The sequence below is a fragment of the Chrysemys picta genome, chromosome 18 (assembly GCF_011386835.1).
Source record: "Chrysemys picta bellii isolate R12L10 chromosome 18, ASM1138683v2, whole genome shotgun sequence".
In the NCBI taxonomy this organism is placed as follows: domain Eukaryota; kingdom Metazoa; phylum Chordata; order Testudines; family Emydidae; genus Chrysemys; species Chrysemys picta.
This window is the reverse complement of record NC_088808.1, coordinates 17,703,090-17,730,376: the sequence shown is the minus strand read 5'-3', so window position 1 is coordinate 17,730,376 and position 27,287 is coordinate 17,703,090. Positions and strand designations below refer to the sequence as shown.

The 27,287-nt window shown below is 48.1% G+C and overlaps 2 protein-coding genes across 2 annotated transcripts in view; both read right to left on the bottom strand.

Annotated features, from left to right (window-relative positions):
• LOC135976492 (spidroin-1-like) overlaps positions 1-27,287 on the bottom strand; it is a 925,731-nt gene that overhangs the window by 569,052 nt on the left and 329,392 nt on the right. The gene's annotated exons all lie outside the window — the stretch shown is intronic.
• Positions 1,065-27,287, bottom strand: DBH (dopamine beta-hydroxylase). Its single transcript, XM_005293474.5, has 12 exons — positions 26,889-27,287; positions 24,388-24,534; positions 20,711-20,968; positions 19,713-19,889; positions 19,120-19,222; positions 12,348-12,514; positions 10,463-10,606; positions 10,211-10,249; positions 8,832-8,891; positions 7,378-7,505; positions 6,207-6,366; positions 1,065-1,384 (listed from the first exon to the last, which is right to left on the bottom strand). The coding sequence occupies exons 1-12, from the start codon at positions 27,267-27,269 to the stop codon at positions 1,250-1,252; spliced, it is 1,899 nt and encodes a 632-aa protein (XP_005293531.5). The 5' UTR covers positions 27,270-27,287; the 3' UTR covers positions 1,065-1,249.

Below are 27,287 nucleotides of genomic sequence, written 5' to 3'. Positions count from 1 at the left end.
GTGCTCCCTCCCTGGCCAGAGGCAGAGAGGTCCCCTCTCTTGTAACTCCTCACCCGAAAGCATCGCTTGTTCCTGTCCCTTGGCATCTGGTCCCCTCAATAGGAATGAGCCCCTCGGAGTGGGAGGGGGAGGAGCCGCAGCAGACAGCGCCTGTCCTTGGCTTTTAGACATTCCCAGGTCTGTGCTGCAAATGTCAAGAGGAGCTGTCAGTGACACGTCAGCATCTCTCAGCCTGTGGCGCCCACGCCAGCGGCTTCTGGTAAAAAGAGGGCTCGTCATTACCCAGGCTAAGGGGAAGTGCATGGCTAGGAGCCAGGAGCAGTTGTCTTCTGATTCTGCTGATGCTCTGCCTGACCCTGGCCAGTGCAGCTCGCCCTCTGGGCCTCCGTTTCCCTATCGATAACCTAGCACTGGCCAGTAGGAGCATGGCGGTGGGGGGGGGAGGGGGAGTGAGTGCCTGGCTGCAAAGCGCAATGGAAATCCTGAGCGTTATTATTGCGGGGGTGGCAGCCTGCATTACTCAGCGCTGGCATTGCTAATAATCCACTAATAATAGCACTTGCCATCTTCAGCGTACGTGCTGAACTTTAACGAATTAGCCTTAACGAGCCCCCTGCAAGGCAGGTGTCACAGTATAGATTATTTGTGTTTGGGGACACTGAGGCAGAGGTCCCACGGCGAGTCAGCCTCAGAGCTGGAATTAGAACTCGCGTTTTCCCGGTCCCACCCTCTGCCCACTGGACAGCACCTGGCTAACTGGGCCTCCTGACCCTTCGGGGTATATAATACAGGGCGGAGTTCTTCCCAGCGGTGGCCTAGGGTCTAGATGAAACGGCAGCCAACCCTGTCATCTGCAAATCCCTCCGCTCTGGTGGCGCTGTAGGAGAAGCTCTTGTCTGTTTGGCTTCTAGACAGGTGGTGCATCCTCCCCGCCATCCCAGAGATTCGGGGACAAGCCGCAGGCGCTGGGCCTGCCTGTGTGGGGAGAGGTGTTCTTTGTGTCCCACCCACTCGCTGCCATCCCGGGGGTGTGAAAGTAGCGCATGAGTGGAGCCCAGGCCGCCTTGAGTAAGGGCTTTTCTTTGTGTGATGGACCATACAACTGGGTGGGGAGCCAGTCTGACATGTGCCCACCGGGGCAGCATTACAAAAGCTGGACCAAATCCCAAACAACCCTGTGTGCCGAGGAGCGTCCCGTCCGGCGACGAGTATCGAGGCGTTGCATCGGGGGAGGCAGGCCGCCGGGCGTTCATTCTGCCTTTACCCTGCCTAGGTTGACGAGAGCAGGGGATGCCGGAGGAGGCCCTAGGGCGGGCTGGCAGCTTGGGGATGATTCCGGCAGCACCCTGGTGATCCTTGGCAGAGGCTGCTTCTCCCATTCGCCCTGCAGAGAGAGTTAGATGTTAGCAGGTGAGCTCTTGGGGTCTTTTTGTTCTGTGTTTGTACCGCACCTAGCACGGCTCCAGACACTGTGATAACACAAATAAATAATGAGAACACATAGAGGTGGAGGTTAGAGATGGGTCTGGATCAAGAACCAACCTGTTCCAAAGTCCGGGGAAGGGGGGCTGAAGTTAAGATGGTGATTTGTTTCTCTCTCTCTTTTTTTTTTTTTAAAGGGGGTCTTGTATTTTTCCCATTCAGGCACAGCACATTGGAGCAACGTATTGCGCGCCCTTGGCCCAGCTCCTCAGCGAGTGTCCATCAGCCTCTCTCTGTTACGTCAGTGGAGCTACATGGTTTTACATCAGCTGAGAATCTGCCTGGGATTTTTTTTTAAAGCATTTTACTCTCCTTTGTAACTAAAATGCACTGCCTAGTGGTCAGAGGGTGGGATTAGAACATCCTCCAAGCCAGGCCCTATTTCTTTAGGGAGGAGAAGCACCATGAGGTAGGCAAGGCAGGATACCAGCTGAGCTGGATTCTCTGCTGCTCTGGATTCCATAGCATTTGACTCCCAAGCTTCCTTGGGCAGTTGTATAATACAGCTCGATTTGCGAGTAACTGCCCGCTGAAAATGATGGTCACCTGGTTCCACCTGCTCTCTGCACGCACAGGCAGCTACTGCATTGCAGACATTGATCCCCGAGAGCTAGTTCTTTCCACGCATTCACTAATGTGCAGCCGAGCTAGAGAGAGAGAGCTTAACGAGCGAAAAGAAGGTAAAAACCATGTGCGACTGCAAATTGCATTCAGTCCGCTGTTAAGACAGAGATAATGAGGGTTGGTCATTTTGGTGCCTGCATGGCAATGAACACAAATGAAATCTGTAGGCTGGCTTCTGCTTTAAGCTCCTGCCCATGGTGTAATTACATTGGCTCCTGAGGGATTGCACCGGTATAAATGCCATCATCATCTGAGGGCGAGCGTCGTTAGGCAGGTGCATGCCTGACATGAGACAGAGAGAAAGATTCACACTGAGATTGCAGAGGAACGGAGAGCTGTATGCAAAGGCATCCTCTGCCGTGAATGCCCACGGTGTTCGGTAAAACCGTGTCCGCCGGCTTGTCCCACCCGGCGAGGCCCAACACAAACCGTAGATCTGAACACGTCCAGACTGGGGAAATCTGCTCCTGAGACTGAGAGCGCGGCCTGTTTCTGCTAATCAGCCATGGGGTGGGCAGGCTAAGTATGGTCTCCGTGGGTTACAGTTTCAAAGAGGAGGCTAGATCATTATCGTTGTTTAGCATTAGGTGTTAGGAGTGCAGCTGAGTGTGCACTGGGGCCTCTCCCGGCCATGCCTCCGCTTTGTCACTTTAGCCCTCCTATAAATCTGCACGGTGTTAAAGCCATATAAGAACATAGGATCATTGTACAGTTCCAGTAGCTCTTCGACACGAAGCATTGACCCTACCCCACTTTAACATACCCCCGCCCCAAAAGATCCTAACTTAAATCCAAAGCGAGGTGTGGTGGATCCGGTTTTGTGGTCTCCTCAGTCATCTCAACCCATCACAGTGGATGGACCTTTGGGATGTGGACTCAGTCCCTGCTCCCGGAGGAGGTGAGTTCAGTTTAGGGTTAAGGGGTGGGAGAGATGATTGTCCTACACTGGGGCTGCACATCCTGCTTTGGAGAAGTCAGTGACGTTAGTGACCAGGGTGGACCCATCATTTGTCCCGAATGGCCGTGATTTTTCAGGCTGCCTGGGAGCAGAGGGAGAGCACTAGTCTGAAATAGAAGAGGAACGGCGATCCATCTCCTCTGGAGGCTTTAAATAACCAGGGGCGGGCGACTGCACTGGAATGGCAAACCAAGAGGAAAGCTGAAAAATGGACTTTTCCTGATATGCAGCCCTGCATCTCAGTGTCAAGTATGTGTGACTTCAGCACCCGCGAGAGTGAGATGCTTCAACAGCACTGGCTAGTCGTTGTGTGAAAAGGCACCGTGTACGCGTCCAATACCCAGCTCTGCCAACGCACCTCACTCCTGAGCTGCAAGGCTAGGATCCAGCACAGAGCTGTGAATATATCTCCCAGCCTGCAGCAGTATCTGTGCTTCCAGTTCTGGGCCCCTGCTCAGTTCTGCCACGATTAGAGCCATGCGAATAACCGAGTTTTTTTCTGGGTCAGTGGCCACACCAAAAAATCAACGAAAAATCCATTTTGTGTCAACCTGAAATCATTTTTTAATAGTTTGGCTAAACAAAAAAAAAATGCATAAAAATTAACTTCCGAAAATATTTCGTCTCATTTTTGAGGTTTTTAACCTTTTAAAAAATAAAATGGGTTTAGAATTTGACACAAGTCATTCGGAATCCAAATGTTTTATTTAGAAAATGTGGAAACAAAAGGTTTCTGGATATATATATATATATATTTTTTTCTTTTGGCTGACAGAACGTGGTGATTTCAGCACCAATCCACAGCATGTTTCTGTTGAAGTGAATACGTGTTTTGGGGCAAAAAAATGTTTTGTCAAAAAAATTTTCGCACAGCTCTAGCTTACGTGCCTCAAAGTTTTAGGTAACATCCTCTATTTGTTGTGTTAAGCTACATCAAGGATGTCTAGACCATAAGAATAGTTGTTCGTGTGTGTGTGTGTGTGTGTGTGTGTGTGTGTGTGTGTGTGTGTGTGTGTGTGTGTGTGTGTGTGTGTATAAATCTAACTAAATAAATACTCTACCAGCTCCTGTAGAAGAGGATGTCAGAGGAAAGTGCCCTCTCCTTCACTACTGCAACACACAGCTGTTACCTCCAACTACCTTCTGTGCAGGAGAGGGATTTTAATTTTACTAAATAATTAAAAGCAGAGTTCTTCCAGAAAATCAAGACCGACTTGGAATCACTGAACTGCAGAAAGGCAAGCAGCTAATTAAAAGCTAGTGTTCTCTTGACAGGAATTCTGTGGAATAAATGAGATGTCTTAAAATCCCACTCAGTTAAAAAAACAAATGGAGAAGGAGGGGGAAGTTCTGGGTCTTTTTCTTTTCTTATTTATGTTTAGACTCCAGATCGCCTGCTTTATGTTAGTGCTGGCTCTGCGCTAATTTCAAATTCTCTTCGCAGTTGCCCTCATATAACCCCATTAAATCCAGTGGCTTCAATGGAAGTAACTGAGAAAATCACCCCATGTGGACAGCTAGCACAATGTCTGTGTGCCACTTAAACCCTCAAATTAGGGTTTAACTGGGACATAACTAGTCTGTTCTGGTGCTCTGCACAGGGGCAAATTTCCTCCTGAGAGCAGAATTTGGCCCAGTGAGTTTAACAGGACTCTGCCAGCTCAAATGGAGACTTTGTTAAAACAATCTTATTGGGAGTTGAAACTCCTCCTTTTAAATCTGTTTTCTGTTTCTCCCCACTGGATTACACCTGCTCCAAAAATAATTTCAGGTGTCATCGACAATTCTATTGTCCTGACCTGGGATTGTTTAGCCTGCAGAAGAGGAGAATGAGGGGGGATTTGATAGCTGCTTTCAACTACCTGAAAGGGGGATCCAAAGAGGATGGATCTAGACTGTTCTCAGTGGTACCTGATGACAGAACAAGGAGTAATGGTCTCAAGTTGCAGTGGGGGAGGTTTAGGTTGGATATTAGGCTTTTTCACTAGGAGGGTGGTGAAACACTGGAATGGGTTACCTAGGGAGGTGGTGGAATCTCCTTCCTTAGAGGTTTTTAAGGTCAGGCTTGACAAAGCCCTGGCTGGGATGATTTAGTTGGGAATTGGTCCTGCTTTGAGCAGGGGGTTGGACTAGATGACCTCCTGAGGTCCCTTCCAACCCTGATATTCTATGATTCTGACTAGAAATGGCACTGGGAAGTGACGGTGATAAGGGACCGAAAACTGCTCAATCTGCATCATCATCATCCCTTGAATATGGTGTTTTGGATTCAAAGAGCTCAAAAGTACATGATCATTTCACAGGTGGGGAAACTGAGGCACAGCAGGGAAGTGGCTGCCCACAGTCACCCAGCAGCAGAGCTAGGACTGGAACCCAGGTCTCATGAGTGCCGGTGCAGTGCAGCGTGCTATTCTCTAGGCCATACTGCCTCCCGGCCTCTGATCTCACTGATTTTGTGTTCAATGGGTTAGTTCTATTGAATTTCCAAAATTCTGAAAATAGCCCTTTATTTTCCCTTGTTTCTGGAGGAATTTCTAATTTAAAGGTGACTTCTGCGAAGTAACGCTAGAAACGGACTTATGCAAATAAGACTCATCTAATTTAATTTATCTAATAACTAGGTGTTTATACTGCACCCGTCACTGTAGCATTCTAAATTCTAACACAGCAATGTCTAGGGCCCAATTTTTAAAGCTATTTAGGATCCTAAAGATGCAGATAAGTTCCTCTTGGGATTTTCAAAAGCACGTAGGTGCCTAACTCACTTCAGCCCTGCAGTCAAGCTGAGTTCTTTACATCTCATGGATCAACACCGGTAAAAAAAAGGTTCTATAGGCCAACCGGTGAATCTGTGGAAAGCCCCCTGTCTTCAATAGCTTTACACGTGCGTCACGGATTGGGCCTCGGTAAGGAATCTGATGAGGCCTGAGAGAAAATGAAATCCATCTCCCACCCCCTTAGCTGTGCCGCCACTCTGCAAGGCTAGGCAGGCGGCACCAAACTTTTTGTTGTCACCAGCCTCAGCACCTCCAGCTCTGCGTCCGCACAGGGAGCAGCCCTGCTGAGTCCAAAGGGCCTGTTTCAGCAGGGTCACAGTCCAGTTATGCTCTCAGATGGGTGACTTGGAGGGACCCATACATACCGGGAAACGAACCGCTGAGGATTTATTGCAGTGCATAGAGATCGGCGCAAAGTCATAGAGAGATTTCAGAACGTCTCTGTTGAACGCATTCCAAGGGACGGAAGAAAACTGCTGTGTGACGGAGGTCTGTGGGCACATGCAGATCTCCTCGTCGTTAAACCTAATGTGGGAGAAATATCAGTTAAATACACCGCTATCTCGATATAATGCGACCCGATATAACACGAATTCGGATACAATGCGGTAAAGCAGTGCTCCGGGGGGTGGGGGGGCTGCGCACTCCGGCGGATCAAAGCAAGTTGGATATAACGCGGTTTCAGCTATAACGCAGTAAGATTTTTTTGCCCCTGAGGACAGCGTTCTATCGAGGTAGAGGTGTAGTTCAGCAGAGCAGAGCTGTATTGATTTCTCTTCCATGCAGGACGGGGCTAATTCTTCCTTGACTAGGGCCTGATCCTGAAAGGTGCTGAGTGTCCTTAACTCACTGAAAACGGTGACTGCTCAGCGCAGCGCAGGACACACTCAGTACCTTATACAATCACGGTCTCCTATGATAGGATCTTTGGAGCAGGGACTGTCTTTATTTGTGTATATTGGGCCCATTATCAGAACTCAGATCCTGTGACGATGAGGGTTATCTAAGCCCCTGGATGCGTGGCCAGAAGTAAAGTGATCTTCAGCAGTCTATAGATTCATAGATTATAAGGGACCATTGTGATCAACCTGACTTGTGAGCCTCTCTAACTTTATTGGGGTTTTACCATTTCCTGCCGGGTGTACTTTATAGTGCTAAGTTCCCCTGTAAACTGAGCATTGGAAAGTGAAGGGCCCACGACCACTTTTGCAAACAATAATGGCGCCCACGTTTCCCCCATGCACCGTGTCTTGCAAGAAGCCCCTCACCAAAAAGATGTCCCCTTCCCAGTGATCTCTCGCCGAACCTTTCTTTTAAAAACAGCCGGTTTGGGGCTTTTGCTAAAGCACGCAAGTATGAATCATTCCTCAGCTCCCCCTGAGCCTGCATGCTCCCAGCACTGCTACTGCATAACAGATGTTTTAAACCACGGCATTACCTATTTTTAGTTTTACTAGCAAACAGCTTGTTGTTAATCATCATCCACTCGCAACATGCGCAGGCCCAGCCCGAGCCATGTGGGGACTCCGTCCGTACCTGTTCACGAGATTAAAATATCTTTGCAGGTAGCCAGAATCCACCGCACTCTTGCATAGCTCCAGCTGCGTCTGGGGGTAGTAGTGCACGTAGTTGACGCACATCTCATCCGTGATGCTAAACCCGCCCTGCAAGACGAAGGGAAACAAGCGTGGGAGCAGATTTCGAGGCACCCTCCCCAGTCAAAAATAAGCAGCCGCTGTTTATTCCTGTCTCGTGTGCATTAGCCACTCCAGAACGCTGTTGTGACTGTTACTGGGTTTCAAATAGGAAATCTCAGCAACCAAGTTGGTTGGAAAATTTTCCAGGAAACATTTTTTCACTGAAAAAGGCCAATTTGGTAAAACCAAAACTGTTCACAGGCAAGGATTGGGTTCGACAAATTTCCCAACTCGAAAAATGTTGGGGAGGGCAAAGGTTTTTAAATTGTCAAAATGTCCCATTTCAACATTTCTGAAACAAAAAGTTTTGGTTCTTCAGTCTGAAATGACTTTTCATTTAGAAACTTTTTTTAAAAGGGCAAAAAATTTAGGGCAAAATAAAAATGAAAAATTCACTTTTTTTTCCTCCCGATTTGGGACTGGAGGATTTTTCAAAATATCAAATATTCTCATGGGATGGGCAAACAGCTTCCCGCTGAACCCTGGTGTATGTATAGATGCCATAAAAACCTGATCAACATTAACTGCACTAAACCATTGTGATTTTACCCAGAGATGTGAACCTCTAAACCAAAGGTCAACACACCCACACACCGAGCATTCTAATCTGTAGCACCCTCTGTTCATCTGGATCTTATCCCTTTTTAGCAGGGACCGATAAGCATGCTAGATTGTGTGGTGTATAATAATATGTAGACTTCCTGCTATCCCTCAGTAATATTTAGCTCTGTCCCTTTAGCTTGCATATCTGATATTCTCTCCTGCTGCAGATATTAGAACACAATGTGACCTTCTTTAATAACAATTAGTAACTGGGATAGTGGCTTGTAATGGGAATTAGAATGACCCACATTCCTTTTCACTTACACCTCTACCTCGATATAACGCTGTCCTCGGGAGCAAAAAAATCTTACCACGTTATAGGTGAAACCACGTTATATCGAACTTGCTTTGATCCACCGGAGTGCGCAGCCCCGCCCCCCTGGAGCACTGCTTTACTGCGTTATATCCAAATTTGTGTTATATCGGGTCGCGTTATATCGGGGTAGAGGTGTATCACCTAAGGAGACTGATCGCAAGGAGTGAACAATTCCTCGACCACTATTCCTCAGGGAAATGGCTGAAGGCCAATTCAGCAGGGTATTTAAGCATGTGTCTAACCTGCAGCACTCAACTAATCCCATTGACCCAGAGTTTCAGCGTACACTGTTGTCAACTGCAACCTTCCACCTATGTCTCCCTGTCTCGTACACACATAAACATGCGTGTGCTTGCGTGTGCACGCACACTTACCACAGTTGCTTGGTTCCTGTCCTCTGTGTTGTACATACAGGTTGTTATGAGAACATCACCCTGTGTGTTTAAGCACATATTGCTACAGCATTACATCTGACATCTTATTTCTTATATGCGCAGAGCCATGAATGGTGCCGTGGGGGACCTCTCCCAGATTCCAACCCCGCAGCAGCTTAGATGACATGTCAGGCAACCTGCTTCCCTTCAACATGCTGGCCTGAGTGTTAGTAACTGTGATGAACACACATTCTCTAAAGGGATGGGTTCAAGTCATTGCCCTGTGAGATTTTCCTCCACCTCCCTACTTTCTAAGGAACTCGGAGCCAGATTCTGAAGGGGTTTTAAGCACCTAAAGCTGCAGCTAGGCGGCTAGTGGCATTGACAGAAGTGCCTAAGCAGGTTAGCTACCTAACTCCCATTAGAGGGGTAGCCATGTTAGTCTGAATCTGTAAAAAGCAACAGAGGGTCCTGTGGCACCTTTAAGACTAACAGAAGTATTGGAGCATAAGCTTTCGTGGGTGAATGCCCACTTCATTCACCACGATAGCTTATGCTCCAATACTTCTGTTAGTCTTAAAGGTGCCACAGGACCCTCTGTTGCTAACTCCCATTGACTTCCCTGGTGTACAGTCAGGCCCCTGGGTTAACTCCTCTGGAGTTACTAATGAAGCTGGTCAGAACATTTCTACAGCCATGAAATTTTGCAGGGGCATTTGTGAATTTTTCTGTCACGAATGTGTGTTCTGCCCAACTTCGTCTATTCCTGCTGCTGATGATAATGTGATTGTGAGATCCCTGGAATAGCTGTTGGACAAATGGGTTCCGATTGTGTATATTTAGTGATCATGCTGACTATTTCTTTCCCGTTACATGTGTCTGGTAAGCTCCTGCCGGGGCTGTAGCGCTCCGTGCGGAGGCTGGCTCGTAGCTGGAGGCCGAGAGTCTTCCAGGGCTGGAGACTTGTGGGCCGTAACGATTGCAGGGTCGCTGAGGGAGATGGGCTAAATCAGTACCATCCGCTCTATGGCTACCTCTCACCAAGTGCCGATGGCACATGCAAAGTGAACATTGCCCACGCAGCAACATCGAACCTCACCGTGCAGAGCTGATTTACCTAGCAAGTGCTTAGATGCTAAGGCACTGAGTCCTGTGAGAAAGTCTGTCTGTCTAAGGGTTATCGGCTTCACTTATTATCAGAGCCGGTAGGATAAAATAATGTCAGGGAATCCAATTTTAAAGGCCGGAAGAGACCATTATGATCATGTAGTCTGATTGCCCATATAACACAGGCCAAAGAACTTCCCCCAGGTACTGCTGTTGAAGCAAAGTGTCTCCTATACTTGGGAGCTGCTGTAGTTCCTTCTGCTGACACTCACCGGGAAGACAGAAACCACTTTCTTTAACATGCGGATCTCCTAAAAGAAGAAAAACAACAACGCTGGAGTTAGATGCAACCAGTTCCCCCTTTGCTACCCCATCTTCCCTGTTCAGCGTTGATGAGTCTAGTTAGGAGCAGCACTGAATCCGATTTGCACCCGTGTGTGTGGGAGATAAGACCGCCCATTGATTGAGGACAGGGTTGTTTTCATGATGGTCTGATGCTACGGGCAATGGGGAAAGGAGAGTACCTGGAAGTGAGGGCTGTAGTGATTGTCCGCATTCACAACTTCCCTTTCTCGCCCTTCTCGGGACAAAATCGTCACCACCTTTCTTCCCGTCAAGTGAGTGTGGAGCTGGGAGGCAAAGATGTGGATCCCAGCCGGGGGCAGAGCCTGGAAAAACAATCCCGTGGGAATATCCAGGCTTGTACGGGCCGAAATAACGACGAATGATTAAATCAACCAACACCACTCCCTCTTTCCCAAAGAGCTCTCATAAGTGTTCTTGAGGAACTGCGCCGGCTTCAGTGGGAGGGGCGTGGCAGGTACTTAAAGGGACAGTGTCAAGTAATTTTAAATGGAGTTTTGTTTTTATAATCTCTTAGAAGCTTGAAAATAAATGTTATTTTAGCAGTTCACTCTGTCCAGCCCTGATTTACCGCCCACCACTTTCTAATGCGGCAAAAGCTGCCCTGGCCAGGCACTGTGGGCTTCCTTATGTTTGTTAGCGCACAGCACCAACAATTGTTTTTGGGTAGGGCGTCTAAAAATATTGTTTAAAACTTCCTTGATGTCACAGTGGAAATTGAGAAAACATACTAGAGAGAGATTCCAAATCCAGACCATATTCCCCATCACTTTCAAATTAAAAATTCCTTGTTTGTTGTTTTTTTTCCCTAACTTCTGCTTACCTCTATGTCAGGTCTTTGACAGTGATCTCTTGTGGGCAGGGACCTGCCCCTCCTGAAAATGTAGCACATCACAGGTGCCACTGTAACTAAATGTTAAATTAAATTTGGTGATGGCCCTTTAAATGGGAGAAACATAAACCCCAATGGATAGATAAATTGGCAGGTGATTTGTATAATTGCATGGTGCCCATCTACCCAGGGTACAGCATTCATTTGGCTTGAAAATGGAAGTAGCTTGTGTTGTCTTAGGGAAAAATTACACCTTTTAAGAGTTGAAACTCCAGTAATAAGTTTTCTGAGACAGGGAATGGTTCTTAGACCAGGGAGATTGAGCAGATGGCTGTCAAGAAGAATTGACTTCAAATGGGCTGTCGGCATTTTCTGAACATCTGGAGAGCACTCCTTGGTCTTTGTTTTAAACAGCATTTGTTATAATGGAACTCCATGGTGCTCACAGTAGAACAGGCTGGAATGTGGGGTTTCTGTTGTACTCACAAGCATCTTATCAGGCAACGAACTGGATGTTGATAGCTCAGTGACTGTAAGGAAGTGAGATCAGCAATACCTCATACACACAGGTGCTTCACCACGAGGGGGAATGTTGTGCAAGGACACCTGTGGTACACCCTATGGCCATGTGAACTTTGATGTCAACCTACCCAGCCCTCACCTACGGGCACAAGGACCCCTTCCCCCCATCATGTTACTGCTTGTCAGTCTCCTGCCAATTATAGATTAAGATGCATGGATGTGTTTAGAGCACTATGGGCATTTTTTGCTACCCCTACACCTAGCATCATTTTTATATTAAAAACATTACAGTCGAAGTATGGGGCTGGGAGCCTGGAAGGCCTGAGTTCCAGTCCCTGTTCTGCCATCGACTCTGGGGCGTTGGGCAAATGGCTTCAACCTCACCTTGTCCCTCTATCTGTATGGGAGATTAACAGTTTTAAAAATGCTATTGTGGGGGGTGGGGGATGCCTCACTGCAGCATAAAAGACAGTGAGTTGCTGCAACTTTTCTTTCATTCCCGAATCCTGGCCACCTGGAGCACATTGCACAGACGCTAAGGAGAAGAAGCTACTTCCTGGCCAGTTCCTCTAAAGCTCAGTCATCTCATCCAAGTAAACACAAGCACTTGGGCCTCTCTTGGCATAGACATTCCTCGTGCCACTGAGTTGGAAGAGCTGGTGTGGACCTCTGACAGGCCCTAGTGTACTCACCACTTGGGTGCATTTATCTGTGCAGTACCCGTTCAGGAGGAAACCAGCTTCCCCAGGTGGGATAGCCATCACCGGCGTGTAGACCAGACCCAGCTCCATAATGCCAGCATCATAGCGTCTCAGCGTGGCTGTGTAATAAAGGCGAATCCCCGAGGAGTCCTGGCGACCTGGCGAGGCAAGAGAACACGACGTGACACCGTGTTGCAAATCACAGCGGGAGTAAGAGTCGCACGTGGGGAAATGTCAGACATGAAAAATTAAACTTCAGCGCACTAAGCATCAGGAGAGCAGCTCAGTTCTTCCATTTGCTGGCTGACTGCATTCATTCCTTGTACTAGTCTTGTTCTACTCCCCTCTCTCCATAGGCAGTTGTACCTGCAGCAAGAGACTGGACTAAATGGCCTGCAAATACATGGTTATCTGGAAAGGTCACCAGCCCAGGGACCAGCAGCTCACTAAGAGGAGAAGAGGGAATCAAATGGGAACGTCTTTGGAAGCCCACGCGACTCCACAGCAGGTAGGAGTATGTTTGGGAGGCAGATTTTGGAGGGACCCAGAACTCAGTTCAGACCTAGGGCTGGGAAGTCTCTCTCTCCTCTGCCTTTTGCAGCCCCACCCTGATTCTGAACTAGGACTCTCCATGCTCCAGTTGCCGAACTTTTATCCCAGTTTTGGGCTGAACTGTAGCCTGACGATGCAGCCCGAGTAAGGATGGGCACGTAGCTTCACTGCCCCAAGAGCAGGGCAGGAACCAGCCTGTGACTGAGACACAGATGAGTGCCTGGTTCCCCACTAGCTCCAGAGGGGATGTACGCTGTGATTGCCCTATTCTGAACCGCTTGCTTCCTAGTGCCAGCTGGAAAAGCTGCACTGGCCTGCAGGCAGGAAGGGGATAGGGGAGAAGCCAAAGCTCCCCCCACTTCCCATCCCTGCCCAGGTGGGCGGGAGAATCCCGTGCAGGGACCGGCAATGTGGGAGTGTCTCATGCTGAGGAGTAAGAGGGTTCCTTGCTTTCCCTCATTCCCCTGTGCAGTCCCAAAACCAGGCTCATAACTGAGCCCTTTATGAATTAGAGACATTTGGCCCAGAACCCATTTGTGTCCCCTGGGTTCCAAAAAAAGCTCTTCTAGCAAGTCTTGGTGCTGATCAGCGTGAGTGTCCCCCCTGCAGCATGATGAGATCTGCTCGAGGACTGATTTGGGGGGAAGTTCTCTGGTCTGAGCTATGCAGGAGGTCGGGCTAGATGATCACAATGGTCCCTTCTGGCCTTGGGATTTATGAATGGGCAGCCATCCTGTACACTGCAATGAAGGCTTCTGTTTTCCCTAGCGGAGTGGGGAGAACCTTCCTCCCAATTACCAAGGCCAGTGAATAGCCTGCTTGCAAATCCCACCCGAGAGATGGTGCCTTTTTTATTCTGTACCTTTCTGCTTCTCTTCTGCCCCCAACAAACTATTCTGGACCCAGCCTAGACTGAGATTTGAACCTCCAGTTGTTGAAAGGATGAGATTCTTGTTCTGTACTCCATATCGCCCTGGACTGGAATGCAGCACCTATCTGAATCCATCATCTCCCTAGTCTCTGGCTTCCTCCCCAAACATGCACCAGCTCTGAGCATCCCACTCATTACAACCAGGTTCCGTTACCAATTAATTCATGAAATTACTGCTATGCCTTCAGGTAAGTTCATAGCCTGAAGGGAGAGCAGAGCCGCCCTTCCTGAGATTAGAAGGGAGTAAGCCAGCATTTCCCAGCAAAATGAATTTGCCCAGGAAATGCCCATGGATCTGGACTGAACCTAGGGCATTTGGGGGCCCTCTAATTTTTCTTTCGTGCACGTGACGCATTCCATTTTATTCCATTCAGGTCCTTGTGTTCATGGTATGTGAGCACCTTCCAACAATGTTTAAAGCAAGGTGACTGGCATCTGTCGTTCCTTCTCCATGCCTCTCCCCAGGTGGAAAGTTGTGTGCAGTTCGGATGTGCTAGGAGCTTTGGTTAGCGTAGTCAGTTCTGCATGCCCTGTTTTTTGGGCGAGCAAATGATAGAGCCCAGAAGGACAGGCCTGGGAATTCTTTTGAGAATGCCCTTGGGAATTTGGGAGACCGTATCTGTTCTAACTGGATGGCTGTTACAAAAACCAAGGCTGTGTTGTTATTGGCACGGTGTGTGTTAGGGTGACCAGACAGCAAGTGTAAAAAATTGGGACGGGGATGGGGGGTAATAGGAGCATATATAAGAAATAGCCCCCAAAATCGGGACTGTCCCTATAAAATTGGGACGTTTGGTCACCCTAGTGTGTGTGTGTGTGTGTGAGAGAGAGAGAGAGAGAGAGAGAGAGAGAGAGAGAGTGGGATTGGGTGTGTGCAGTTTTTTAAACTTTCTAGTGCCGAGCTGGGGTGCTGGAAGAGATTATGGAGATTAAGGGCTGTGAAATGCGTACTGTGATATAACTTCTACTCGGCTGATGGCGTTCCGCCCCCAGGCTGTAATTAACAGAGAAGATCCTGGCGCTCTCTTAGTAAAATGTCACTGCATAATGCCCCCCCCCCCCCCTCCCCGGGTTACTGATGCTGTCTTAACCCTCTGCAAACTGATCTGAGCGAAGAAAGAGTTTCAGCTCTGGCAAAAGCAGAAAGGGACTCCAAGGCTTGCCATCAGTTGTTGTGCCCCAATCCTTCTCACCAGAGCCCAACAGAAAGACACTTGTGAGGCTGCAGGGTTTGGATAAGATTTGCAGCGGGTTGGGTTTGCTGCTTCTCTCGGAAAAACCCTCCAGCGGTAACTCTGCATGAGGCTGTGTGTTAGCCTTGGATCGCGATTGCTTTTCACTCCCCTCAGGCAGGGGAGCGTGACTGGTGATGAGATGCCACACTGAGGCCTAGGCCTCGTCTACACTAGAAAAGCTTTGCAGGTAGAGCTCTACCAGTAAACCCTCCTAGTGGGAATGCGGCTCATACCGGAAAACAGGGCTTTTGCCAGTATAGTTTATACCAGTTCCCCAAACAAAATAAACTCTACTAGTGAAAGGACTTTTTGCTGATATAACTGCATCTACACTAGGGGGATTGCCGGTAGAGGCTTGTCATTAAAAAAGAAAAAATCACATCCCTGAGCGACGTTATTGGAATTGGAAAAGATTCAGAAAAGGGCAACCAAAATGATCAGTGGTATGGAATGGCTTCCGTATAAGTAGACATTAATAAGATTGGGACTTTTCAGCTTGGAAAAGAGATGACTAAGGGGGGATATGATTGAGGTCTATAAAATCATGACTGGTGTGGAGAAAGTAAATAAGGAAGTGTTATTTACTCCTTCACATAACACAGAACTAGGGGTCACCAAATGAAATTAACAGGCAGCAGGTTTAAAACAAATAAAAGGAAATATTTCTTCACACAACGCACAGTCAACCTGTGGAACTCTTTGCCAGAGGATGTTGTGAAGGCCAAGCTCAAAAAGGAACTAGATAAGTTCATGGAGGATAGGTCCATCAATGGCTATTAGCCAGGATGGGCAGGGATGGTGTCCCTAGCCTCTATCTACCAGAAGCTGGGAATGGGCGACACGGGATGGATCACTTGATGATTACCTGTTCTGTTCATTCCCTCTGGGGCACCTGGCATTGGCCACTGTCGGATACTGGGCTAGATGGACCTTTGGTCTGACCCAGTCTGGCCTTATGTTCTTATGACCTTGCTATACCAGCAAATGTTTCAAGTATAGACCAGGCCTTCGCTCCAAAGCGTGGAGGGACACAAACTAAGCATGGCACAGTCCTGCTGGCTCTTTTGCCAGCAGGGTCAACAGGCATAGAAGGGGGCTTTGTCCAGTCCTTTTGGAGGGACGGTTGAAAATACAGACGATCACTTGGGGAGCCTTTCTGGGGTGGGTTTGTCCGGATGGGAGCACGGAGCCCTTCCCCAGTGAAGACTTTTTCTCTCCAACAATGGGAATAAAAAGCAGAAATTGCAGCCACGCTGGCAGCTGTGTGGGTAGAAGTGCGACAAATCTCCAGCCCGGCTGGGAGGGATATTGGTGTAACCCACCTTCCGGTGACTGGGCTGCATAAGAGATGTAGGCATTGATGACTGCTTCCAGCTAAAGGACTTAGACCTCTAGCACAAGTAGTTGAAGCTCATGCTTTCAGATCTGCAGGCTTAGGGTTCAAGCCCCCGGTACGGCTCAAGTGAAATCAGCTACATTATGCACCCTATTTACGTTGCTACTAGAAGGGTAGAGAACAGTGCAGCTGCAGGTGAAGCAGTTCTGATGAGGATGGAGACGATGCCACTGTCTCTGTGACACATGGTCAACTGGTGATTAGAGCAAGAGCATGGGCGACAGGACTCCTGGGTTCTCTTAACAGCGAAAACAATGTTAGCACCAATGGTTTCCCCCGGCCCCCCAGCCCTTGGCACGTTTTTCAGGTGTGAGCTGTAAAGGGAAAGGCGGGATTAGCCAGGGCCAAGAGGGCTCGTACTTATTTATGAGTATCTGTCTCTGGGTTGGATTCATCAAACAGATCAGAATAAATGGGGCGAAGTTATTGGTTAAAAGGAAAAAGCGGTTAAAATAATGAAAGGAGCGAGCTGTATATTTATAGACGTGTTGCTTCTCGAGTCTCGGAATGTGATATGATTGATCTGCCGTACATATGCTCTGGCCTCCTAAAAATACTCTGGGATATTCATGAAGTGAGTTGATTTGATGTAAATGGAGAAATTTGGTAATTTAGTGGAGTTTTTAAAAAATGTGTCGACTGTCAAAGGTATCAAACAAGAAATGCTATTTATTCACTTGGAAATTGTCTCCCCCATCCCACTCCCACCCAGACTTCTCCCTCGGTAATGAAATTCAGCCCCAGTGTTTGAGAGCAGTGGTGGAAAGACCAAGAGTTTGCATACCTGGGAAAGGAAGATGTTTTCACTTCCCACAGGCAGGAAGGATGGTCTAGTGGTTATAGCATTAGCCTAGGATTTGAGGAACCTGGGCTCAAGTCCTTGCTTGGCCATGGGCTTCCTGTGTGACCTTGGGTAAGTCCCTTAGCCGCTTTGCGCATCAGTTCCCCAGCTGTATAATGGGGGTAACAGCACTGCCCTACCTCACCGAGGCAATGAGCTCAAATACTATGATCAGAGGTCCCTATAAATATGGGGCAAAGAATGTGCAGCCTAATTCAGAGGTTGTCTTGTCCAGGGCATTACTCTTAGGGTCTATTTCTGCCACTGGTGTGACATTTTGGGCAAGTCATTTAACCACTCTGTGCCTTAGTTTCCCTATCTGTGAACTGGGGGTAATAATGCTGACTTGCCTCCTGGGGGTGGGGGGGTTGGGAGTCTAACTTAATCGTCTGAGCATTTTTAGATCCTCACCTGAAAGGTCAGATAAGTGCCCAGTATTAACCATTTATGCTCTTGTTATTTATTCCAAGCCAGGATATCTGTTTATAATGAGGCTAGTCTAACTGGGAACTATTTCAGGTAGACCATTCCAAAACGACCTCTTAACACTTAACAGGTGGCTCTGCAACCTTGCTTCTGTGCAGAATTTCTGTGTCTCTCTCTCGATGTTACTGTATTTGGTTAGGCAAATAACTGCCTGAAAGCGCCAATGTTATTGGCTTCGTGTTCTGTTTGGAAAGACTATGAAGAAATGTTTCCATCCGCACCTTCCAATCTGAGGGACTAATAACTTTGCTTTGAGCCAGGCATGGTGAAGGCAGAAGTTCAACAGCTCTGCCAAGGCTTCTCAGTCCAGATCTGAAAGGTCCCTTTGTACCCACCCCTGGCTACTGCAGCCCTGAACCGTGCATAGCCTGCCAGTTGTGCTGCATGCAGGGCCGGCTCCAGGTTTTGGCCACCCCAAGCAGCCAAAAAACCCCAAAAAAACGCAATCGCGATCTGCGGTGGCAATTCGGCGGGAGGTCCTTTGCTCCCAGCGGGAGTGAGGGACCGTCCGCTGAATTGCCACCGAATACCTGGACGTGCCGCCCCCCTCCGGAGCGGCCGCCCCAAGCACCTGCTTGCCAGGCTGGTGCCTGGAGCCAGCCCTGGCTGCATGGTGCCAGACTGCATGGCAGGTTTGCAGCGTGTAGGGGCTCATACGAGGGAGAACACAAGCCAAGCCAGACAAGGCTGGGAGATTGGGATCCAGACCAAACCTCTCCTATCTGTGAACAAATCTCACAGACAGGGCCTTTTGCATGAGGTCTCCAGTATTTCTTGGCCTCAGCTGGGTTAAAAGTACAGGGCCTTGTGCTGACATGAGCAGAGAAAGCGGAACCCAGCGGAGTCTAGCTAGTAGGTTGTAAAAGTGAGGGCTTGCTTTCCCCACGTCCCACTGGCAGTCCTGCTAGGGTGCTTTGCTGGGTTGAGGCGCTGCAGGGATCTGGGTAGGAGCTGCTTTCCCTGACGTGTTCTCCTGCTATACTTCATCTGCCAATACTTAAGGCAATGATGTCTGGCTGCAGGCCGGCACCCCTCTCCCTGAGCTGGGTGTGTGTGCAGGTATAGACAGCCAGTCCTTTAGGGAAACGCGGGTTCCCTTGCCAGGGAATGAGCCTGGGAGGGCGGGATGCCATCCCACAGGAGGACAGCCTGGGAGTGTTCTGGCCTCAGTGTATTAGTGCCTGGGGAACAATAAGCTAAAGAGCTTTTATAGTTCCCCCCCCCCTTGGGTCAGGCTGCGCTCAAGAATCTGGCATGTACATGAGTTTCTGGCCCCATAGCCATAGGCCCCTGAAGCTAGGAAGCTAAGTCAATAGGCTTACCTTTGAACACCAGAGGGTTGTGGTAGTGAATCTCCAGCCGTAAATATTTGGAGGAGCCCGGACCGCCAAAGGCAAGTCCTGCCTCTTCTGGATAGTAGAAGGCCTGTAAGCAGGAGGAGGAGAGAATGTGAGCGGGTTGTGTGCAGCTGATCCATGGAGCCAGGCGGAAAAAGCTAGAGAGGAAAGTATGGAAGGGGGAGGTCATTCTCTGGCCCACAACTGTCTCTCATCCCAAACGAGTGTGTGAACGGCTAGGTGTCTGCCACTCTGGCAGAGTGTTCTTATACTGCATGCGTATGGGAAGGACCCTCAGCTGGTACAAACTGGCATAGCTCTGGTCACTTCAGTGATACCAGCTAAGGATCCCGCCTATGCCCGAGGTCGGGGGGGGTGGGGGCGGGGATATTAAACAAGAATGAGCCCAAAACCCCAATACTGGGATCCAGATTTTGAGCACCATGAAATGTCTGGGGTGTTCACATCCCAGGGCTTGGTTCTGATTCCTCTCTGATACGAAAGAAAGTGAGACAAAAGAAAAGCAGCTGAAATGAATGTGCGAGTCGGTGCACCCGCCGCGGCTCTCGTTTGCACACCTGAGCGCCCATGGCCCACGCTGCAAGCACGTGTCTGCAGTAGTTCAGTCGGTCCGGCTTCATCTTGGAGTCACAGGGCCCATTGTAATGTGGAAAGCTGTCAAATTCTGCAGCACACTGGAAGACTTCCATATGATGGACTATAGCTTCGTTGCCTGCCGTGATCACTGGCTCATACTACAAAAGGGGCATCCGAGAAGAAGGCACAAGTATTAATAATGGGTGATAAGGACCTTACAATTATCTGAAGTTCCTATCACCATACTATCTCTGTTTCTATATAGTAACCACATACAATATCTCAAAACGCTTTACAAACTTCTTGTGTTTAGATGGAGATACTGAGGATATAGATATCTGGCTTCACCCACCACTGAAATGCAGCCACCACTGATGCAGAATGTGGAAACTGTTCAACAATGTCCAGCAATGATATACAATGGTTGAAGACTGGAAGTGAAGAAAACTGTATCCAGGTGAAATGTGTTTCCAACCGCTACATCATATGACAAGAAACTAAAAATACATCTTACACTTTCCTTTTCCATACAAGTGATCGCTGTAGTGCCTGTTGTGACAATTCAGGAGAGAAGAGCAGTGCTCCTGTCCACAAAGTTCCCACCTCCTGCCACCCTGCTGAGAAGCCTTTGATCTTTGGATTCTGCAGCCAGTAATAGGGGGAATCCTAGTGGACATTGCCATTAGGAGAGAGGTCATGGAGGAAGGCTGGGTGTGGGGATACCAAGCCGTGGGGAAGCTGCTATGTGGCTGACACCTCTGGAAGGTGCAGCCTTGAAAAAGAGGAGGACCTCAAGGATTGGCTTTGGAGCACAGAGAGCACTGTTTATCCAGGATGCTGGCCAATGAATGAAAGAATAGAAGAACACCTCCACTAGAGACTAAGGGGATGGAGACAACTTGCCTGAGCTTTAACAGATTAGTTATAAGGAAAACATCCCTGTTCTCTCCTCCTACAGAAAAACTCTCCTCCTTCTTACCATGACAATGTGATGTCTTGGGAAGCTGTCTGGAAGCTCCACCATATAACACCAGTATGTGGTCTCTTGGCTGGGAATGACCACGTCAGGGGCTCTGATCTCCATGGTCTTCATGTCCCTGGGCAGTTCCGGGGTACTAATGTTGGGTTTCAGCAGCTGCACCCTCTGCAGCCCCTTGTGGAGGGCAGAGATGTTGATGGCTTGGAGAGAACGGACTGGCTTCTCAAGGATCCCGTAGATAAGATGCACGGTACCATCCTGAAATGAGAGACAAAGGACACTGGCATAGCAGGGAACACCTGCAGAACAGGAGAGCTCAGAACTGCCTGTGTAGTTTTTAGTGCCCTGAGAGCTGGGGCGAGTCAGGCAGGGTGATGCTACCTCTCAGACATGGCAAATTTGAGAGCCCACTGTTAGTTTGTGTCTGTGTCACTGCCGTGTTGTGCAGGGTGCTGCTTAGAATGATATTACAGATTTAGGGGAATCTGGCTGATATTATTTCACTGCATTAATCCCTGATCAGAGGCAGTTCCCTACTAATTTAGATGGTTTAAATTGATTTCTTCAGAGTATATCATCTCATGGCAATTCCAGCTCATTTCTAGATATACTAAATTAATACATATACATTAACAGTGAAATGTACTGCTCCCCCTTCATAAACAAGGGTCTCTCTCTCTCTCTCTCTCTGGGTCTGATCCAGAGACTGTTGTAGCCGGTGGAAAGTCTCCTGTTGATTTCAGTGGAATTTGGATTGGTGGCAGAGATGAGAATAAGTATGAACAATTTTTTTCCCACACAGACACACACCAAAAAAAAAAAACCTATGCAAATTTTTTCACAGATTCCTTTCACACAAGTTCACACACACTCTCTCTCTTCCTCAAAAAGGTTGCACTATTTGGGGAGACTGGAGATTTCTCACCACGGAGCATGTTGGCTTGAAAATTTCATCGTCACCAAAATCTTTGTCCTGATATGAAACCAATATCTATTCCCGCTCTTAGTCCTCGACTCACGCTACTGCAGGGGTTCTCCAACTTTTTCGTACTGACTCCCGACCCCCACCCCCATGGTCCACTTGTGCCCAAGAACTGGTTTTCTGCATATAAAAGTCAGGGCCGGCGTTAAGGGGTAACAAGCAGGGCATGGTGAAGGCAGAAGTTCAACAGCTCTGCCAAGGCTTCTCAGTCCAGATCTGAAAGGTCCCTTTGTACCCACCCCTGGCTACTGCAGCCCTGAACCGTGCATAGCCTGCCAGTTGTGCTGCATGCAGGGCCGGCTCCATGGTTTTGGCCGCCCCAAGCAGGGCAATTGCCTGGTGCGCCACACCACAGGGGCCCCCGTGAAGCTACATTGCTCAGACTTCAGCTGCAGCCCCAGGGGTTTCAGTCCCATGCGGTGGGGCTTTGGCTTTCTGCCCTGGGCCCCAGCGAGTCTAACGCTGGCCGTGCTTGACAGCCCCCCAGAAACCTGCTCGCGGCCCCCCAGGTGGCCCTGGACCCCTGGTTGAGAACCACTGGTCTACTGGACCATACTCCCTCTTGATGACACAATGTCTGTCCCTCCTAGACATCCAGAGTAGGACATTTTTTCCAAAAATTCTGCCATTTCACAGAAGTTCAATGAACCCAAAACCAGACAATTTCATTGGAAAAGTTTTTTGTGACACCCTCTTTGCAACTCTGAAAATACCTGGCTCCACATTGTGATGTGGAGTGATGCAGAAGATGTATTTAAATAGCGCCAACGTACTTCATGGGAGCGGATGATGGGAACCGGATAAACTCAATATATTATGGAGATTTATAAAGAGTTATACTGGATTGTGTAAACATTATTTAAAGCTCTCCCATTTAAAAGGGATGAATGTCTAATGTTCTCTTACAAATAGCATGTGGGAAGTAGACCCACATAGATGAAAAACTGGGCATCGTACCAATGAACTGTTGATTTTCAGTTACTTGTTTTAGTGGGGGAGGGGAGGAATCAGTTGAATTGGGGGTGAAAAGGTAGAGCGCTCTCTATCTAATCTAATCATCTTTATGCTGCCCTTCGTCACCGGGGTATTTGAGCACCTTCCCCATACCATCGGTAGCCATAGCAAAGGCCCTACTGGACTTCGTGAACTCTCTGGCATTTTTCTGCCTTTTTGGGTTCCAAACTTTGCTTGGGGTGGGGTTGTTGGTTTGCTTGGGGATTTTTTTTTTAAAGATTTTCTTAATTTCTTGTGTGTTCAGAGGGCTGGTAGTAGGGTGACTAGACAGCAAGTGTGAAAAATCGGGATGGGGGTGGGGAAGTAATAGGAGCCTATATAAGAAAAAGACCCAAAAATCGGGACTGTCCCTATAAAATCGGGACATCTGGTCACCCTAGGTGGTAGGGGATTAAGGGTAGAAAGGGTGTCAGCATTGTGAGTGCCATTGGTAGAAAGGCTTTTTCCCAGAGGAAGGTTTTGCCGTGTTCCCTAACGATGATCAGACTCTGGATTCGAGACGTACTCTCATGCCTCTGATGCCTTCCAAGAGAGTCTAGACCATTAACCCATGAACAGTAGTGGAGAATGCAAGGATCTCCACACTACAAGGGCACAAATGGGAAAGGGTCCAGAGAAGAGCAACAAGAATGATTAAAGGTCTTGAGAACCTATGAAGGAAGGCTGAAAGAAGTGGGTTTGTTTAGTTTGGGAAAGAGAAGACTGAGAGGGGACATGATGGCAGTTTTCAGGTATTTAAAAGGGTGTCATAAGGAGGAGGGAGAAAACTTGTTCACCTTAGCCTCTAAGGATAGAACAAGAAGCAATGGGTTTAAACTGCAGCAAGGGAGGTCTAGGTTGGACATTAGGAAAAAGTTCCTAACTGTCAGGGTGGTTAAACACTGGAATAAACTGCCTAGGGAGGTTGTGGAATCTCCATCTCTGGAGATACTTAAGAGTAGGTTAGATAAATGTCTATCAGGGATGGTCTAGACAGTATTTGGTCCTGCCATGTGGGCAGGGGCCTGGACTCGATGACCTCTCGAGGTCCCTTCCAGTCCTAGAATCTATGAAATGCAAAGCCCAACAATAATAGTTTGCACATACCTAGCTCCTTTGAGCCAAAGCAAACCCCTTTTATCCAAGGATCTCCTCCTCGCGGTGAACTAACCCCCCCCGGTAAGTAGTATCTCTGTTTCGCAAACGAATCACATTGGGGTGAGAGACAACACGTCTGCGGTCACACCGCAACTCACTGCCACAGGCAGGGGCCTGATTCTGATGTCACCCGTTTTACACCAGTATAACTCTCTGATTTCAGTGGCGTTACTCCTAATTTACACCAGGGGAAGCACGCTCAGAAGCCCCAGTGCCGTCACTTTCAATCCAGAGCACTCGTCATGCTGACGTTTGACCCAGAGCTCTGACCTGGTTCCTAGAGCACAGGTATTTAAACAGCGCCAGAGCGCACACGGGGTGAAATCCTGGCCCCAGTGAAGCCAACGGGATTTTTTCTCTTGACTTTAGTAGGGCCAGGATTTCACCTATTCGTTATCAATTCAGTCCTGAGCTGTCAATGATAAGTGATCTCAATGAGACTATCCGCCAGGATGGCACAGCACTCAGAGTCCAGCCCATCCTGTGAACAGGAGAAATATTGAGCTGGCATTTTGCCTCTGCCCATGGCTAGGCGCTGCAGTACCTCTATAAGGTAGTCCTTCGGATCACAGGTGCTGAAGGCTCTTTTGAAGACCAGGTAGAGTCCCTCGGGGGTTCTGTGCGCTTTGAGAAGCTGGTAGTCCTGCTGGGAATCCATGTGAAGCTGCCCTTTTTCATCACTCCACGCATCCTGCAGAGGAGGGGGGAAAAATCCTTATAAACAGTTAGGACATGATGCTTTGCCAGCATTATTCAGTCTTAGTGGGACTGTCTTTTTACTCTGTGTGTGTACAGGACCTGGCACTCCGGGGTCCTGGTCCGTGACACGGGCTCCTAGCTGCTGCTGCAATACAAGTAAATAACATCTCGCTCAGGGGCATTTCACCAGGGATACGTAGAACAGCAGAGTGACAGGAGGAGTAAATCTGACCCAGAATTTGTACGGCACAGAAAGATTTGTAGGGAGGCATGATGCATCGTTTGGTGTCTGGGGGTGGTGTTTACTAAGCACAGCTGATGTTAGTAACTTCTGAAAAGTACCTAACTTTTTATGTCCGCAACATCCATGTTCCTTTAAACAAAGGACTGGATGTCTGACAAGCAGCACAGAGGTAGGAAAACCCTGCAGGGATTTAAGAAGGTATTGCACATGTTTGTGCTGAAACATTTTTTTTTCAAAGACTTTTCTCATAGACCAGCTGCTCGTGGCTTAAGGTCAGACACAACCTTGCCTTGGAGGACTCTGGGGATGACCCAGCAAACCTCTGTTCGTATTTGTAGACCGTAATCGTCTGCAGCCAGAACCTGTTATAGTGCCAATGAACGCAACAGGACTACTCCAAGAGTAAGGTACTGCAGAGTATTACACATGGGTGGCAAAACTGGCCCAATAAGCAATCTTGGGTTTAAAGATGTAGAGGATCAGGGCCCAAAACTTGCACTGGTTCTGGGAGTATGAACTGGGTTACCGAGTACGTCTCCAGTAGGTCTCTTTCACTTACTGGGTGTAGGAAGAGACTGGGAAATAGCTCATTGCACGTACTCCATCGGAGTAGCCACTGATTTAATTTCATTTTATTTTTGTCTGAGAAATAAAAAGGAATAGACATCCTGGCATCATTTCAGCTTGAAGTGTAGAATTGTCTACCTTGAACATATTGGTTGGGGGGTGGGGGGGAGAGGAGAAGAATCAAGCATGGCATTTGTTTTCACAGAAATGCGTTGCGCAAATGAATCTTATAGTATCTGGAAAGGTTAAGCAAATTTGGATCTTTTAGCATCTGACAAACACAACCAGAAGAAAGACTGCTGGGGAGAGAGATAATAGTGTACAGATGTCTATAAATCTCCTTGCAGTAGTTAAAAGATGCTACCAAAATGGGACTAGAAGTCAGAACGCTGACTGCTTTTGAATTGAGCACTGTGCATCTTACAATGAACATGTGAAAACCATACTAGAAATGTTCCTTTATGTTCTTTTTTTTAACCCGGTGTTTTGCAATCCTGTAGCATTCAAGTCTTCTCATATCAGTGATTAGCTGGTAATTAGCGAAAAAACTAGCACACCTAGTAGTGTCCCAAACCCTCCTTTTCATCCTTCTATTCTATTGTAGATTGTGTTAGTGACAGTTGGTAAGTTCAAATTCATCAGAAAAAATCTGGATTGCGCTCTACCTTCAAATAAATTTACAATGAGCCCAGGCCAAAGCCCTGGGGATGGTTCATGTGATTTGTTATTTCAGATACACGCCTATTGTAAAGAAAAATTAAAAAGTAACAAACACCGATCGTGTAGCAAAAGATGATAATTCGCACTTCTAAAATCAAACAGCAAAATCAGAAATTAGCTCCCCAGCTGCCTGTCTAGCATTCGGCATTTTTGTCCACCCAAAATGCACTTGCATGTTTAATTTCTTCTAGTACTGTGCTGCTGGCAGCAGGCAGTCAAATTGCATTTTCCAAAGTCCTGTTGATCTTTGCTACAGCTTCAAATCTGACTTGCATCCGGCTGATTGAGGCTGGCAGAGCAGACCTTCTGGACGATCACTTTTGCACTTTCTCGATGTCATTAACTGGAGTTGTGGTTAATTTTTAATGCGACTGACAGAAGCGCACAAGCGAACCAAGTTGGTGATGCATCATGCATGTGTTCATGGTGTAGCTGCTGATATACAGCCGCCTGTTACAGTACTTTGGAAATAAATTTCATAAAGACACTGGGATCAAGTAATGAGAGCAGTTGTTAGCTCCTCTGATAGTCTAACTAGTCTATTCTGTTCTGTTTCAGCCCCTATACCACACTCATCACTGTGGTATCTGAGCCCTGTATCCCTTTGGAATAAACCTCCAAGCACCTGTTAACCACCCACAGCTAAACGTACAGACCAAACCTGAAGGTCTCACTCAGCCCGCACTCCCCTGGACTCCACTGAGATCTAGGTACAGTCCAATCCTTTCCCACTGCAGAGCAAAACCTACCCCAGGATTGGACTCCCTGGACAGGCAGCCGAGGTTGGGAAGCTTGGCAATGTGCAAGCAACTTACCCCAAAATAGGAACTGTGCCCGTCGCTCCAGAGCACGGCCAGGTCCGCGTTCTCAAACTCGCCCCTGTCCGACATCCCGAAGAGCAGCCCGAATTTTGGCTCCTTGACCAAGAGCTGGAAATGCACCACCTGCTCCGGGTAGCTGACGTTCCACGAGAGCTCCAGGAAACTCTGGGGATCCAGGGGCACCTTGTAAGGGAAATAATTCTCCCGGGGAGCTGTGCCTTGCAGAGCCACCACCAGGATGACCAGGAAAACCATAATCATGGTGAAGTACATGGAGGCCACTTCCCGGAGCCTGAAACTTGGGCAGAGGGCTCTCTTGTTCCCGGTGGTCTGCATGCTGGGGAGAAAGATGCTCGTGCTCCTGGCTTTTGCCATTTATGTGCTGGCCCTCCT